Source organism: Lygodium microphyllum, chromosome 3 (assembly GCF_053477565.2).
Source record: "Lygodium microphyllum isolate KBCC chromosome 3, Lygodium_microphyllum_v1.1.10, whole genome shotgun sequence".
Lineage (NCBI taxonomy): Eukaryota > Viridiplantae > Streptophyta > Polypodiopsida > Schizaeales > Lygodiaceae > Lygodium > Lygodium microphyllum.
This window is the reverse complement of record NC_141137.1, coordinates 51,825,151-51,843,156: the sequence shown is the minus strand read 5'-3', so window position 1 is coordinate 51,843,156 and position 18,006 is coordinate 51,825,151. Positions and strand designations below refer to the sequence as shown.

Sequence of the window (18,006 nt, the reverse complement as noted above, 5' to 3'; positions counted from 1 at the left end):
TGTGGAAAGAGATGATGCAATAAGATGCAGGATGCAACAAGAAAGAAATGCAGGGAAAAAAAATGTGGACCTTTGGGTTGATGAGTGCATTTATCCACCCGATCCACTCACTCGAAGGCCACCACAATTTGAAGGGCTTACATCATTTGTAAAGTTTGCTTGTGAAGGCAATGAAGGATTGTATGGATACACATGCAGACTTCTCACACAAGGAATAGCAGGGGCTCATCAAACCTTGACAAATATGCAGACAATATTACAAGGGAATATGCAGTCTTTGATGGAAAAGGATAGATTATTGGCTGAGAAGGATAGAGAGAACCAGAACCTACAACAAGCAATGTCTGTCATTGAAGATGCTATGCATGCTACACACGTGCAGAATATGGAGTTATAGTCTAAAGTCAATGACTTGGAGAAGGAGAATCAAAACATAGAGAGGAAGCTCACAAAAACTTTGGAGATTGGGCCCACTTTAAAAACCAAAGAGGCACGTCGGCGCATCCGATCCGTTAAACCAATTGGCCAATTAGCCAAAGGAAGTGGACAATATCATAGATGGATATATGCTCAATCTACTACAATGAGAAATATGTTTCCTCATGCAGAGAATGATACTATTGCCAAAGTCCTTAGCAAGAATATGGTAAAAAATGCATTGGAAAATCGTAAATTCAGGGACATTGTGGATGGTGTTGCTAGTGAACGTCTTAGGGATGTGAGCAACTTGTTTACTGCTACAGATGCTCAGGGATTATGTGACAAGGTGGGAATGAGTTCTGAGTCATATAGTATGCTCTATCAACAATTGGATACAGGTTTTAAGCAAGTCTTCAATACTAAGCGAGTAATGCCTCTGCCAAAACCATTTCACGTGAAGAAGGCTCGAAAACAACTAAATGAGAAAGTTTTAGAACTAATTGGTGAGCCTACGCATCTGGAACACACACACATATTGAAGTATGGTTCCAAAGAAGTTGCCTTTGTATTGAATGCATCCAACAACTTTGTATTGGATATATGTAGGGTTCAGATTGCTATGGTCAAGTTTTACAATATGTCTATGGAAGAATGTAGAGGCAAGCTTAAGTTTGTCCTCAAACTTGATGAGAGTGAGATTATCAAGGGGCAAAAACTTGAGCGTGTGAGTATAACACTTATGAATCGAGCATTGGATCCCAACATCGATGAAAAACATCCTTTATACTTCAGTGTACAATCGGAGAATGAAATATGGTGGCTTGCAGCATTTGAAGTACCAAAGGAGGACCATGAAGTACTTAAAGTTTTTTTTAACCTCACTAATATACCCAGTGTTATTCAACAGCAAAATAATGGAGCAGTTTTACATGTTGAGGGGTTTGGGGACTATCAAGTTGAATGGCATCTTGCAGGTGATTTAAAAACATTGAAGTGTATGTTTGGTTTATCAAATGCAGCAAATGCAAAATTTCCGTGCATATACTGCATGCAAACTAGGAAGAAAGGGAAAGATGGAAAGAAAGAATGGCTTGCCAAGGCAGGACAACAGGGTGCTCCGACACGTGATCAGAAAGTCATGAGAAATGGAATGCTAATTCCAGTGGATCCAAACTGGCACCCTATTTTGGAAATACCACTAACAAGGGTTCACTTTTGCACATTGCATTGTTTGGTTAGAATAATTGAGAAGCTAGTATATGAATATATATGCTTTGCATACAAGATGCAGCCCGTGTCAGAATCTGATGCTACATGCAAGAAGGTAGAACAAGTCCTCTTTGAAGTTGGATTGCACGGAGGCCAAGTAGAAATAAAAAAGTACGAGAAAAAATCGGGGAAGAGTGGAAATGTTCCTTGCAAACCATGCTTTGGCGGACCCAAGGCTAGGAAGTTTTTATCTCCACCTCGAGATGAGGAAGGCAATATACTAGTAAAACAACCAGAGAAGTACGAAGCATGGAAAAAGTTGCACCTTGCTGTTTCAGATTGGAGCAATGGGGGACGAACGAGGATTGCGAAGGTAGAAGTGTGGATACACCTAGATAGATTAGCAGCTCTCTTACAGAAGTTGGGGTTTATGGATGGTGATGCCAATGCATTTAAAGAGACAGCTGCTAAATTTCATAAGTCCATGGTGGAGGCATGGACTACAAATAGCATAACACACTACATGGTCAGTATTATCACCATTGCAAAAAAAAATCATCATTTCGAATTACTTTGTGTTTCTAATCTCTTTTCTTGTGCAGCATATACTTGAAGCACATGGTCCATACTTTGCAGATCAAGGAAGTTTGGCAATATGGTCAACTCAAGGCATGGAAAGATCTCACTGGCAAGCTCGCTGGGCTTTTTAAAATGCAACTGATCATGGAGGTGGCATCAATGATTCCAATTCTATGAGGCAATTATTCCAATGGTGGTATAGGAGACTAGAGATACGATACGAGGAAAAAGAAAAGAAGTCCAAAACATCTCAAGCAGAATCTATAAGTAGGGCAATATATGAGGTGAGAAAAGCAAGATATGAAAACAGCACAGCTAGACAACGGCACGCAGAATGGTTGGCAACCCAAGAGAGAGATGGCAAAAAATGGAGACCTAGATAAAGATAATAATTTTGATGCATTTAGAGTCCACAAGAGAGCACAAGTCCCAAGGATATGACACATCAATACTCATATCTCTAACATGAGATGTCTTATAAATTTTCTTTAAAATTTCAAAGGTTTGTCACTATATTTTTCAAAGTCGATTTCGAACTTTGTTTTTTAATTATGAAAAGTCCATTTTGAAATCCTAAGACAAAGATATGAAAATTCTAAACATTGGAACATTCATTGGCCTAGAGAGAGAGGGGGGGCATGAGGGGGGTGTCAGGAGATAGAGAGAGGTAGGGATGGGGTGGAGAAATGAAATGAAATGATAAATTTAAAATTCATTTACACCACAGTAAGTTTGAAAGTTTCGTATTTAAGTCGTCTCTCCTTTCATTTTTTCCCATTGCTCTCCACTCTACCCTCCACCTTTCTATCCTTCATTATCACAGCCATGGCACGTTCCAAGCTTCCTATCAAAAAGGCGCCTGCGAGAGCAAGAGCTCAACACTCTTCCGAATCTAGTGAGCGTACTGTGAGTGACAAAGATCCCCTGGTGACCGATAACGGTGGCCTTACTGCAGCCAATAATGGTGGCGCTACTGTGGCCAACAATGGTGGCCCTAGTATGGTCGATAATGATGGTTCGCCATTGTCCAGAAATGGTGGTCCACATGCTCTAGCTGCTCCACCTCCCACTACTGCTCCAACTCGTAATACACGCCCTCCAACACATAAAAAGCGAAGATGGAGACCAGGCACAGCTGCGCTACGCGAGATAAGGAAATTCCAGAAGAGTGCCGACTTGATTATTCCTAAGGCACCATTCTCCAGGTTGGTGCGAGAAATACTGCAAGATCTACAGTCAGGGCATCATCACAAGTTCTTTTCGAGGAACCAGGCAAGGAATGTGGGGCGATGGTCAAGCCAAGCCTTGCTTGCTCTCCAAGAAGCAGTTGAAAGCTACTTGATTGATCTAATGAGTGATGGTCAACTTTTAGCCATTCATGCCCGACGTATCACTATTAAGCCCATAGATCTGGTTCTTGTTCGCAGGATCCGCAATAACAAGGATGCATTTAATCTTAATGTCAACAATATGCTTTGAGAAGCTACCTTGTAATTGGATCTATGTTTTTAGCTCAGGTTTGGTTGTAGATTGTAAGGATCTTAGTTTTGGGTTATCTTTCCAATAGACCTTCAAGTATTTGATAGTAGTGGCCTGCAAAATGGAGCTAAATTTTCCCTAGCTCTAGTCGTACTTGGTGCGATGCACTATCTACCGTGTATTTCATAGTTTCGCAATGCTAAATCCAATATGTGATATTCTATTTTGACCATGTTTCGCATTGTGTGAATTTTCAAGTTTCCAATTTTGTAAGTAGTTTTGTTGAGGATAAATTCAATGTGCAACCACGTACACGTCGGTGATCAGTTGTACATGGGCCGATGCACTATATCCTTACTATATTTAGTGGTTTGGCAACAGTATATCTGATGTGATATTCCATTTTACCCATGATTTATTTTTTGTCAATTTTTAAGTTTCTAATGTTTCGCATTGCGAGGTTGACAATACATTTAATCTGCAGTTGCACACACTCATTATCAATACATTTAATCTACAGTTGCGAGGTTGACAATACATTATCAGTGCAGTATAATGCAGTTAACGCATTTTCAAAAAAAGATTGAACCGTCAAATTTATAAATCGGAATCTGGTGAAACTTCACCCTCATGCTGGGCATTAGAAAAACTCATTTATATTAAAAATTTGGCCCCATCAGAAGCCTCTGGGTCACCTGTCCGGAGGCTCGCGTCTGGGGCCCTGAATCTGGGGATTCAGGGCCCAGACGCGAGCCTCCGGACAGGTGATCCAGAGGCTTCTGTTGGGGCCAAAAAAATTTTGGATGGTTGATGTGTCCTTGAGGAGCCTACAGGTAAAATTTCATGTGAATCGGAGCACTGGTGATATTTTTCTTAAGCGTGGATTCATTAATTGAAATTTTAGGGTTTTTGAAAAGTTTGGCTATAAGTTTAAAGTTTCACCTCATTTTACACATTTCACTTTTGAGTTCTGAGTTCTCTCTCCTAGAAGACATGGTACGCACCAAGCAAGCGGCCCAGAGATACCCCCCTGGAAATTCCATACGGCAGCCACGTCCTCCAGCTCCACCACCACCACCACCACGCCAGCATCGCAAGCGTCGATGGAAGCCAGGCACAGTGGCTCTTCGCGAGATCCGCCACTACCAAAAGACCACTCACCTCCTGATACCGAAGGCTCCATTCCAAAAGTTGGTGCGGGAGATCATGGAGGGCATACTGATCATGAACAACAGGAACCAGTTTCCAAACACATCACGCGCGAAACAACCGAATCGCTGGACTGCCCAGGCCCTCCTCACACTACAAGAAGCTGCTGAAGCCTACCTCATCGACTTATTTGGAGACTCAGTCTATGCAGCGGTGCATGCAAGGAGGGTCACTATCACCGAGAGGGATCTGCGGATAGTCAGGTTCTTTCGGCGATGGAAAGATAGTCCTCGCGGAGGTCAGCAAGGATAGAGGTGTACAAACTCAAAAGCACATGGAATGTAGCTTCTGAAGACATTTTGTAAAGCCTTGGTCGTAATGGACCCCATGTAAAATTATTATTAATACAAATACAAAGTTTTTGGCGCGTCTTATTTTTGTTTAGTCACTTGATATTTATTTTATTTACGTCGTTGAGTTATCGTTACATGCGTTCGAACAAATACATGTTGCGCACGAATTCGATAAAGCACTGTGTATTAAATTTAGGGTACGAATCGTGTTACGTATAAATTCGATAAATAAATGTAACATTCAAGTTAAAAAAAACAGTAAATGACACGTATCACAAACTACATTGCACGCGAATCCAACAAACATCAGTTTTCATTACTTGAAGAGAAGATTACAAAGTGCAGTACATCAGTGATGCGATATCAGTAGGCAATAAGTACATCTATTCTCTCCTAGGCTTCTTGGAGCTAGGCTCCCCATGGTCAGAGCTATTCTTGATCATAGGCAACAATACATTTTGCCCCAATAGTTCCTGTCTAATGACAGTGGGGTCTTCAACACCGGCAACCATGCCACGGGCCACCATGGAGAAAAGTGGGCCAGACCTAGTACTCGTGAATAAGTAGAGAAGCTTCGAACGTCGAAGCAACACTACTTTCTCCAGGCTGGAGTTGGTCGGGATGGTCTTGAAGGGCCCAGCCTTTGTTAGTACCCTCAACTTCAAGAAGTTCTCTGCAAAAGCAGGGGAGCATGTCTTATGAAATACAATAATGTCGTTGACAAGCTGCCCAACATACTCCTTCAATGCCGAGTCTTGCACCCTTCCTTGGCTACCAGATCGGCCACCCTGCCTAGATGAAAACTCATCTATATAGACAATCTCCTGCAACACACAAGTTCAGTATCAGACTCACTATGCATGGAGTGTGCTGAAGATATATAAATCATATTCATATGAAACTTAACCAGTAGGGCCTCTAGGGCATCGGGAGCACACACATGTGTTTTTGTCGGGATCGGGCCCCCAGAAGTGCCCTGGCCGGAGGCTCGCGTCTAGGGGCCTGAATCTGCAGCACTTCTGGGGGCCCGATCCCGACAAAAACACATGTGTGTGCTCCCGATGCCCTAGAGGCCCTACTGGTTAAGTTTCATATGAAACCGAGAACATTACCTTCTCTGCATCATCTATCTGCCGCTGTAATGGAGCATCCAGGTCTGCTCCTGCCACTGGGCTGCCCTCGTCTCTCTCCTGGGTAGGCACTGCATAGTCGGGTCGAGGACCAAAAAGGCTTTCCTGCAACCGCTCGAACTCCTCATCAGAGATCTGATACTGTGGCCCCGCATCCTCAATCTGCTCCTGGATGCTCACAATGGCAGAGATGTCATCGATGCTCGTGCCATCATAACGAGCCACCTCATCAACATGTGGTGGGGCATCCTGTAAATCAAAATCTATGAAATCACTAGGTGCATCACGCACCATGATACAGTATAGTTCTTCTTCCCTAAGCTCCAACAACTCTAGCACATCCTGCATGAGTAGATATTCCACCCCCTCGATGGTGATAGCATGGAGAGAAGAGAGGGGTGGCTCTTCGCTCGTGGGCATCTCATCAGGGCAGGGAGGTGGGTGCACAATGGCCAAGCTCTGTGCTGCCTCAACACTCAGATCGAGAGTGATCTCCTCAGGCTCCCTCTCAAAGTACTCTAATAGTGGCCGAGAGGGTGCGTCGATGTCCTCGTCACTGTCCTCTTGCACCTCAGTGCACATAACATATATGGCAAAGGCGGCATCCCTCTCAATGAGATCCATCGTGACGTGGTCCTGTGACAAGGTGGGCACTGCTCTAGCGCGGAGATGTTGCCCCACATGCACCAGGGCTCGACTTATCACCTTTGCATGGCTGGATCCGGCACACAAACTATACAAAAAATCCATGGAAACCCACCTGAGAGTGGAGTCGGGAATAGAGCAAGTGAGAGGGTTCACTGCATCACAAAACGATGCTAGTATACTAGAGTCAGGGTCTACAGCGGAAAGCGAGCTCTCTAGACTCAAGGTCACGCAAAACCTAGGGTATATCTGGTCCCCTATGTGCGCGTAGCATGTGGAACTGATCCATGCGGCGAAGGCGGGAGTGGTAGCCATGGCACACAAAGAGAGAAGGAATGAGAGCACAAGTGTAGGGAAGTGGAGAATGAAAGCGAAAATGAGTTTGGAGTTATAGCTTTTATGTGTCTAGGGTTTTAAATAAAGGTTCTTTATAAAGTTATTAATTCTAAAGTTTCAAATTAAAACTCTTACCTTAGTTTCTTTATTTCAGTACTTTAAAGTCACTGTTAAAATTACTCATACAGACAAACGCTTCGTTCTACATTATTATATCCTCGAATATGTTTGGGTCGCTGAGTATATTCAAGTCTAACGAGAGAAAATATATAATTTTTTAAAGAAAATAAATCTAAAAGGCCTTGAAATTCCCTTTGGATCCAATTTAATATTAAAATGTAATAAACGAGCAGCAGAGATGCGCTACAATATATCATTGTGCAAAGACAATATTCTCTAGATTATAGACCTCTAACCTGCAATTTAATTATGATTTTTAACTGCACGATTGAGTAATTACAGTATGTATTATCGCACGCTTGGATCACAGTAAACTAAAATTTAAAGTACTCAGAAGTTCAAAAAATGTATGTATTCGCTCTTTATAAAGTTTTTTTACAAGGATTCCACTATCTCAAGGATATGTGGAGAAGCACATTGTTTACATGTCATGGATTGCTCACTACAAGTCCTGACTTTTCTATTATCTAACTTGAAATAGAAGTTGTAGAGGGGCTCACTAGACATTAATTGGATTTCTTGTCTCAGAAAATAAATGGGCCAATGACTCTCTGCACTGACTACGAAAGGATTATGACCACTCCACAAGATTACCACATCTACGAGCGCTGTATGTGTGTCATCTCGGATATCTTGATCCAAGCTGATCCACTTCCCTCGCAAAAGTCGCCATCTTCTATATCGAAAGCGAACGCACAGAGTTTGTCTAGCAATGAAATACCTGTAATAAAAACAAAAATAATGGTAAGTGATCAATGCGACTAACATAACAATTCATCTAAGCGAGACCTATGTCAATTAAATCAAGGTATGCAAAGTAGTAAAAAAGTTTTACCTGAATGTAATATCAGATTGGTTGACCCTGCACTCAATCGTCTCATCAAAATGTGTTCTTTTGACTTCCCAAGACTCACCCAATAGCTGACTCATCCATTCCTCGGATGGACACTTGCATTGATAAGTAATCTTTGTTTTCTTCAAAACATCACATGAACCAAACAAATGTGCAAACAATGAGAATGGAATAAACCAATTAAGATGCACATCTTTGGAGCCTGTGGTGGGTTTCATAGCACTATTGATGTCAGATTTTATCTTCGACTTGCAAGCTCCTGACAACTCCAAGCTACCAATGAACCATTCACCACTAGACAATGGCGGCAATGGGACATGCTGCAATCTCTGGCTTTCTACCACATACAATGAATTATAAAAAAAGATATTTTGAGTGGCAAGTTGACTTGTAGAGGTATTATCATAGATCAAAGAACCTATCTCTTCATGCCAAACATGTATCTTGCTGCTTAAACATTCCACATTCTGCCATTCATGCAAAGTCGATGGATATAGAGCTGTCAATCAAACAAGACTGAATTAGAATACTGCAAAGACTTTTAAAAACAACTCTGATACAAAAGAATAATCAATGATAAAATTTAACAACTTACTGTTTTGTTTATAATTTGCAATGTTGTTCTCATCGTGTACAGAGATTTGTTTATGCGTATAAACATGTTGAATCAACACTTCTGTTACTGCACTTGTGCCATTAAACACTTTTCTGAACTCTAGAATTCTACCTTTCCAATGTTTGCTAGGGTTTGCAACATCCTTGCGCTTGACCTTGAAACTCCCTCGAGTACTTGGGTGCATCAAAATCCAATCCAACTTATAATACTTATCACAAATCCAATTACCGCCATTATCTTTCCTGTTGAAGACCTCCACTGCAAGTATGCTACTGATATTTTTCCTCCGTGAAGACATCTGTAACAACCAAATACAAAAGTTACCTATCAACATGTGTATAATTTGCAAATGTTATCTCCAAATGAAATTAAATTTAAATGGATCAATTTAAAAAAGAAACATTGTACCTGTAATTTCTTTCACAAAGATCCCTAGATATGTTGAACAAGAAGTTGACTTATAGCAAGACCATTGTTCCTTCACTGACAGATTCCTGTAGTATAAAAACAAAAGAAATATTGGGTCAACACATACATATAACTTATATAGGCTTTGTCCAAATGCGTTGAAATTTAACCATGGAACAGTAGTAAAAAATGGCAATATACCTGTGGCTTTCTCTGCAAAAAATCCCAAAGATATTGTAGAAGTTGAGTTCTTAATAAATCATTGTTCTTCACCCTCGGAGATTCTTGGAGTAAAAAAACAAAGGAAAGCTCAGTATGCATGTAACTTGTATACATTTTGTCTAAACGAGATAAAATTTAACAGTGGAGCAACAAAAAAACAAGACAATATACCTGTAACTTTGTTTACAGAGAAACCCTAAGATGTTGAAGAAGAAGTTGAGTGTTCAAAATCCCAAAGATGTTGTAGAAGTTGAGTTCTTAATAAATCATTGTTCTTCACCCTCGGAGATTCTTGGAGTAAAAAAACAAAGGAAAGCTCAGTATGCATGTAACTTGTATACATTTTGTCTAAACGAGATAAAATTTAACAGTGGAGCAACAAAAAAACAAGACAATATACCTGTAACTTTGTTTACAGAGAAACCCTAAGATGTTGAAGAAGAAGTTGAGTGTTCAAAATCCCAAAGATGTTGTAGAAGTTGAGTTCTTAATAAATCATTGTTCTTCACCCTCGGAGATTCTTGGAGTAAAAAAACAAAGGAAATCTCAGTATGCATGTAACTTGTATACATTTTGTCTAAACGAGATAAAATTTAACAGTGGAGCAACAAAAAAACAAGACAATATACCTGTAACTTTGTTTACAGAGAAACCCTAAGATGTTGAAGAAGAAGTTGAGTATTCAAAATGTCACTATTATTGACTATAAGAGACTCCTAGAGCATCAAAACAAAAGAAATTACATGTCAGAGAATGCACATAACTTGCACAGGTTTTCTCCAAACGAGATAAAACTTTACCATAGAACATCTATGGAAGAGAAAAATATACCTGTAGAGTTTTGTGAAGAGAATCTTAGGGCTTTGGTAAAACAAGCTCTGCTCTCATGAAACACATGAATCTCTCTATGTGCTTGTGCAAAGCAAATGAAATTTTACAGGGTTACAGACATGGCAAGAAACAGTGAGGCTGTAAAATTTCGTCAGGAAAGAAGAAGCGGGGAAAGAGATATGACAAATTTGAGTTCCGCCTAAAAAAGAGGGGGAAACTGAAAAGGGGAGAAAAGAAAAGTCAAACATAAAAAATAAGAAAATGAAAATTCGAGGCACAAACTTCCAAGAAGTGACAGCTTTGTACTCCCCTTTTCCCTTATTTTATTGCTGAGGGAAGATTTGGTCCAAGATATGGCTAGAAGATTCATGTTACATGAATCTGGAATCCCAGCTCTCTCATTGGTTAGGCCTATATTTGTTTATTCACTCCTTAAGGGGCAAAAAAGAGAGTCCATATTTCTCCTAATGTCTCAGTTTCTTCCAACTAAGACCTAATATTTATCCAAGCAAGTGGTAGAGAAATTTATGGAGATGGTTTTTAAATTGTATGGTATGCCCATGAAAATTGTTTCTAATAGGGATCCCAATTTTATGGCTAGTTTTTGGAAGAGTTTGTTTAGCTCTATGAGCACTATCCTCACTCTTTAGTACCACCTACCGTCCTCAAAAATATGGATAGATAGAGAGAGTGAATGAGTGACTAGAAGTTTATTTGAGACACTATTGCCATGATGCATAGTCTAGTTGGAGCCATTGGCTTCACCTTGCTAAGTTTTTCTACTATAACAATACTCATTATTTGAGTATTTGGATGTCACCCTTCAAGGCTCTATATGGATACAAGATCCAAGTACCTTTAGCACTCTTCCATGATTATGTTAAGATGAACTTGTGTGCATGGAGTCTCTTCTGAAGCAATGTCAAGAGAATATTGAAGCCCAAGGCATAATGAAGTCTTATGTAGATGATAAGAGAAGGCATGTGGAGTTCCAAGTTGGAGATTGGGCATTTTTTAAAATTATGCATCACTCAAAGGAGGTAATAATCAATTAGCCCATCTCTTCTATGGTCCAAACCAAGTGCTTCAAAAGGTTGGAGATCTTGCTTATAGACTTCAACTGCCTTCTACTACATGCATGCATGATGTTTTTCATGTTTCTTAGATAAAGCCTTATGTTGGGCCTAAAATTCGAGTGCTTAAGGAATTATCATCCATTCATGAGGACGGGTTAATCATTTATGAACTCAAAAAGATTATTGATAAGCGTGAGAAGGTTCTTTGCAACTATTCTCTCATTGAATATCTCATCAAATGGAAGGGGTTACCATCAAAGGAGTCTACTTAGCAACCATCCACTTATTTTGATAAATTTCCATGGCTTCTTCAAGAGGAATCTTGACTACATGAGAGGAAACAACTTAATATATTAAATTTCTACAATGAAAGCAATTATCTGAACTTCATCAAATTAGGGTTTTTATGGTCCAAATGAGTACTATATAATTTCTTCTATCTATGGACATCTCATTTCTCTTATTTGGAGTGATATATCCACAATTATGGTCAATTCTTTCTTGCAGCCATGTTCTAGATAGCACTTGGAGCTTTTTACAGATTGTCATATTTGTGACTCTTCAATTCTCTATTGTAGCCTTATTTTAGACAACCTTGTTCTATGAAATTTCTTCTATATGTAGACATCTAATTTGTCTTATTCAGAGAGTGGTATATCCATAGTTATGGCAAATCTCTATGGCAGCCCTATTCTAGATAGCACTTGGAGCTTTTTACAAATTGTCGTATTTGTGACTCTTCAATTTTTGAAGGAAACTTCACCATCTTTGATTATATTCAACAAACTTCTTTATTCCAAATTTGATGAGACTCCTTTGGTTCTATTATTTTTTTCATCCAAGCTTTGAGAACAAAGCTACTTTAGGAAGGGATAGTTTGTATTCAAGTTTGAGACATGTGAACTAAAGTGATTGCTTATATGTCCACTATGTGATTGGATCAAATTTATCTATAGCAAAAGCTTGAATAAGAATAGTTACCTTCATAGATTCTTATCTAAAGATCATCTAGCATGCCACCTTGCATAGATATGAGAATTCAATAAAAAGATAACAAATGAATAGCATCCTAACACAACTCTCTGGTTTGCAATTGCCTATGCCTTGATTAATGCACCAGAAGGATCAACTATAACTGTTACTATCAATATCTTAGTCTATAATGATTGACCTAGAGCTATGGCACTCGTATCTGATATAGAGAAGCAAAATATTAAGGTTAGAGATGATGAGTCCAAATTCTTGGTGAAAAACTCCGCCCTTAGGTTCGCAGTGGTGGACGCGCAACATCACGACAACGTAACTTCTGATCTCCAAATGCATCACTATTATATATTTTACATTAAAAGTAGGTTGACTTCTCTCTCCAAGCTTTTCCCCTTTCAATTTTAATCAACTTAACTAGCTTTCTTTGTGTGTTAAAAGTAAGTGAATCTTGTCTCCAAGCTTTTCCCCTTTCAATTTTAATCAACTTAACTAGCTTTCTTTGCACAAAGACATTATATTGTGAAAATCTTGTTCCACCCAACTTCTTAATATTAAACAATGCATTTTCTCACGTAGAAGATGAAGCCATAACCATTACAATATGTGCAACCAAAATACCATCAAGTACATAATCAAGAAGACCAACCAATTGCAAAATCAAATGCTTACTACAATTGCCAATTAATGGCAAGAGTGATACCAAAACAACTTGAGTACTCTTCAATATATACCAATTTCTTTACAAAATATACTAATATTTCTATACAGATTTCATGCAAGCTTATTGGCTTGCACTTATATTTCCTTTTAATCAACATAGAGTGACTAGAATTGGCATTTGTATTAGTTTCTTATACATATTATTCTCACATATAATGATATATGCATACTCAATAGATATTTCCATTGTAAAAGTAAGCTTTTTTTGTTTATAGACTCACTTGTGGTGAATTGGAGATAGAACCTTGAATTTTTAAAATGCAATTTAGGACATATATTTGGTTAGCTTTACCAATTATTGGGATTAGACAAATGGATTTGTTGGCAATCATTTTGATACTGGTACTATTTAAGATGCATGGAGAGGGACCCTTTGGATGTGCTTTAGAAGCATAGAGTAAATGATTCAAAAACTCGCACAAAAACTTTCACGATGGATCTTAAACTATCCACTTTTATGTGTAGTGAAATAATAGAAACAAGCATATTAACATTTTCTTTATAGCTATTGATATAAATTGGAAACAATTATTCTATCAATAAGGATGGAAACGATTATTTTTTCAACACATTTCTAAAATTGAAGGAATCACATTATTTAAAGGGCTTAAAAATGGTATTACATAGGACTAAATCTAGCCTAGTAGTTGACACTTTGCATGAGTTTGAGAAATTTCATTTTTGTGAAGTGATTATTGTCTCCTATAAATGGGAAAGAAAGGACTCTTGGTGTGTGAATGAGCTAAGAACTTTGAACATTGCATTCTTGAAATTAGAGTAAATATCTTAAAAATCTTAGAACAAGCTATCCAATATGCATTTACCCATCTCGATAATGCCATCTATAAATAGAAATCTTATATAAATCATGTTGGGCTTAATAAACTTATAATCTAAACAATGTTTTCAAAATCACTTACTAAATATTTATGGGAAAAGGGGAGAAAATATTTAACTAACGCTAGAATATCTAGGCAAGATAGGACTAAACCTAATAACTCCCTTTGATTGAGCAAAGAAAGAAGACATTCGCTTTCCATTTAGAATCAATCATTCTATGATTGTTATAAGAAGAGGGAAAAGAAAAGGATGGGAACAAAGGCCATGTGTACCAAGGGCAAAGTGGATCAAAAGACCACTTCCAAATTAGTTGAAGCCATGTGTGCTAAGAAAGTAAAGTAAAGATTAGCTAGTAATGCTTGTATTTTGTAGGAATATATAGCACACATGATATGTTTCTAATGCTATACAGGTCAATGTAACCTACTTTTTGACATTGTGAAAGGTTCTTGTGTCATGTGGTGATCATTATGTTTTAAACATATATTGCTATGAAATGAGTTATGCAATCTTTTGAAAGTAGTGAAAACTACCAATGCATAAAGAGTGCATTAATTAAGAACATTATTCAAAAGGATGTCATAATATGAGAAAGCATTTGTGCAAAGGTCAATCAATAAAATATAGGAGCATGTTCTATATCACATGTTCTTGGAAATACTCTAAAATAGTTACACAAGATTTTAATATTATGTGTTTGTCTTATTTATATATTTTTCGTGTCAATAACTTAGAGCTCTTTCTAGCCTTTGAATACTACACTATGCTCCAAGATCTTTATAAACTAAAGAGTATTCCACAATATCTAAACATTTAAGTAAACAATTATTTCCCATTAGGCCATCAAATTAAAATTGCACCCTTTACACCATGAGCTCATAATTGCATGTCAAGTTGCTCCTACTACACATCTTTTTGTCGAGTATCAAGCTACGTAATTAGCTATTCTCCTTTCTTGAAATGATCAATCTACAATCTCTAGATTACCAATTGTTTAAACATCATCAAGGTAGATATTAATGTGGAATCTCATTTGAAGTTAATCATGATACAATGAGAAAATAGATCATTTTCAAACTCATATTATCAAAAGTTATGCTAAAACATTAGACCTACATCACATCTATTGTCTCATAGCTGTTGTGATTTTTACACATTTTACTCAAAAATGGTCGTTTAACTTAAAAATATAGATTTTGAAATAAGTGGTCTTCAAGCTCTTTGCCTTTTAAGTTAGTTCCCATCTCCTTGGAATGATTGTTAGATGTGTTCCATCCCTCTCCACAATCAAAACAAAATTGATTATCACACCTAAAATAAAAACAGAAGGACATTAGAGACCAATAATCAATATATGTGTCTCATGCCTTTGCATATTCATAGCAATTATATCAAACACAAGAAAGAATGGCTCGCAATTACAATAATACATATGTCAATATTAAGTTTTAAAGATGCCTCTGGAAAGCTAGTTCTCTTATGTTGATGCTAGTTAGTGCAAAGCTACCTTTCAAATAAATTATCCAACTAATATGGTCTTGATGGCTAATCTAAAGGATCCACATGCACCAAAATGAAAACAGAGCTAGGTTCAACATGATATTTTATTGTCAATTGAGTTCCAATAGATGCTAGTTAGTGCAAAGCTACCTTTCAAATAAATTATCCAACTAATATGGTCTTGATGGCTAAGCTAAAGGATCCACATGCACCTAAATGAAAATCGAGCTAGGTTCAACATGATATTTTCTTGTCAATTGAGTTCCAAAACTTAAGTAGTAACAACAAATAAATTTTGGTAACAAGTTCTAATAGTTTGAACAGCTAGGCTAAAAGATGCACATTAATCATGTCGATGAAGCCTCGTTTAGATTGAATATGATGCATTGTTTCTTTAAAGGCACAATTGAGAAGAATTTTTCTTAATTTTCATGTCTATGAGCAAAAGAGGATGCTAATGAAAAACAAAATGAAAAGTGAATAAGGAGAGTGACCTGTTGCTCATATGTTGGCATCTTAAGTGGTGCTCAATGACACGTCTACAATGAGAGCAACACTTCCAATTTTGGTTGTCAAGGAGTCGGTCTTGATCCTTATGGTTGTGATGGAGAGCTTGATATTGTTCACATGTAAAGTGAGCATGCCATGGAACAAGGCATTGTTGGCAAAAGAACCTGTGGCAATAAGGGCACTTGACACTACAAGACTTGTTGTGGGGAGGGATGTTACTCTTTACTTTTGTGAGATGGTCCATGTTAGGGCTAGTCTTAGAAATGATCCGATAGTAGCTCTCATCCATGGCGTTTTTGTCGGTGGGGATCTTACTTTTCACTCTTGTGAGATTGTCCATCTCAGGGCCAGTTTTAGAAAATATGCCACAATAGTTCTCATCGATGGCGTTGTCACTGTTCATGTTATTGTTGCCATCGTCATTGCCGCCGTCGCTGTCACCGTTCTTATTGTTGGCATTGTCGTTGTTGTTGTTGTTGCCATCATCGTTGTCATTGAGGAGGATGCCGGAGCAGTCGCGGTAGGGGCAGCGCACGCGGTTCTCCTCGGGGACGAACTGGGTCTCGACGATGCGGGTCTCCCACTCGAGGGCGAGGCCGGCGGGCAGGAAGGGCCGGCAGACTTCGAGGGTGAGGAAATGGCAGCAACCGTGCTCGGCGCAGGGTATGGTGACGAGCCGCTTCTCGAAGAGGCTGAACTCCACCTGGCGCAGCAGGCAGGTGCCGCACACAGGGTGGCGGCACGGTAGGGCGTCGAAGATTTCATCGGCCTCCTTGTAGTCGAAGCACACGATGCACGGCACCCTGTCGTCCACCTCCCGCACCGCGGACGACGACGCAGCCGACGATGGCGTCGCCGTCGTTGCTGCAGTATGACGAAAGAGCATATCATGATCCCACAGTATCATATCGTCGGACGGCGCCGGATTCACCCACGTATTGTCGCAGTCTCTACTGTCGCCCGCTGCCGTACCTTTCCTGTAGCCGCCGGCCGCCGCCAAGCCTGCAGTACCCGGCGATATCGACTGCAGCGATGCCATCAGAGCCTCCTGCAGTATCATATCGTCGGACCGCGCCGGAATCGTTGACGTATCGCTAAGGCAGTAGCTGCCGCAGCCGGCCGCCGCCAGTGCTGCAGTGCACGACGAGGTTGACTTTAGTGACGCCATCAAAGCCTCCTGCAGCTGCAGGTCCTCCGCCGACAGCGCCTCGTTGCTGTGCTCGAACCCGAAGGCCGCCATCGCGTTGATGAGCTTGCTCGTGCCCTCGTCCACACTCGACGTCGGGTCGTGTCGAGGCGTTTTCTTCCTGTTGGAAGAGTTGAGATCAGATGAGCTAGAAACGTCCATGTTGTCTGTGAATGAGTTACGTGGGATCAGCAATCGAGGCACACTCTCAGCTTTGTCTTTGATTAGTTGCGCAATATGAAGACTCCGATTTAGTTAGCTGAAAGCTTGAGCGTCTCCCTGCGGGTGCGTCTCCTCCGCTCCACTTCCATCACTACTAACGTCTAAGAGGGCTTTCGTCCGTGAGTTTGGAAGGCCAAACGTGTAATTTTTCTTGAAAGTATCCCTTTCCACGGTGAGTTTGGGAAGGAATGCCATGCAAATGGGGCAATCTATTCATTTTTGTGAAACTTCCTCTAAATAACAATAGTTAAGAAATGGCCAATGAGGACATAGCTCAGTGGTACAGGCGTTAACAAATGGCCAATGAGGTCATAGCTTAGTGGTAGAGGAATGGTCAAGTTCTATGGGCATGTGTGTTCAAACCTTGGATAAACCTCTAGAGACATCATTGTCCAAAGGCCAAAATATAAAAAGGCATTCCTTTAAAATTTGTTAAAGAAATAAGCATGATAATTTCACACTCATCAACTATAATAAGAGGTCATATACATTATTTAGCCTTTCCCTCTTGCTACTACCACCTACATATCATTAGGAGATCATTAGTTGCACCCG

At 39.4% G+C, this 18,006-nt stretch overlaps 1 protein-coding gene and 1 long non-coding RNA gene across 2 annotated transcripts; both read right to left on the bottom strand.

Annotated features, from left to right (window-relative positions):
• Window positions 1-8,347: 8,347 nt before the first annotated feature.
• Window positions 8,348-9,387, bottom strand: LOC148038325 (uncharacterized). Its single transcript, XR_015690428.1, has 3 exons — window positions 9,358-9,387; window positions 9,061-9,247; window positions 8,348-8,832 (listed from the first exon to the last, which is right to left on the bottom strand). It is a non-coding gene; the product is annotated as an uncharacterized LOC148038325 (long non-coding RNA).
• Window positions 9,388-15,147: 5,760 nt separating this feature from the next.
• LOC148038324 (uncharacterized) lies at window positions 15,148-17,423 on the bottom strand. The gene is made up of 2 exons (XM_087675406.1): window positions 16,028-17,423; window positions 15,148-15,344 (listed from the first exon to the last, which is right to left on the bottom strand). The coding sequence occupies exons 1-2, from the start codon at window positions 17,389-17,391 to the stop codon at window positions 15,215-15,217; spliced, it is 1,494 nt and encodes a 497-aa protein (XP_087531532.1). The 5' UTR covers window positions 17,392-17,423; the 3' UTR covers window positions 15,148-15,214.
• Between the last annotated feature and the right edge of the window lie 583 nt (window positions 17,424-18,006).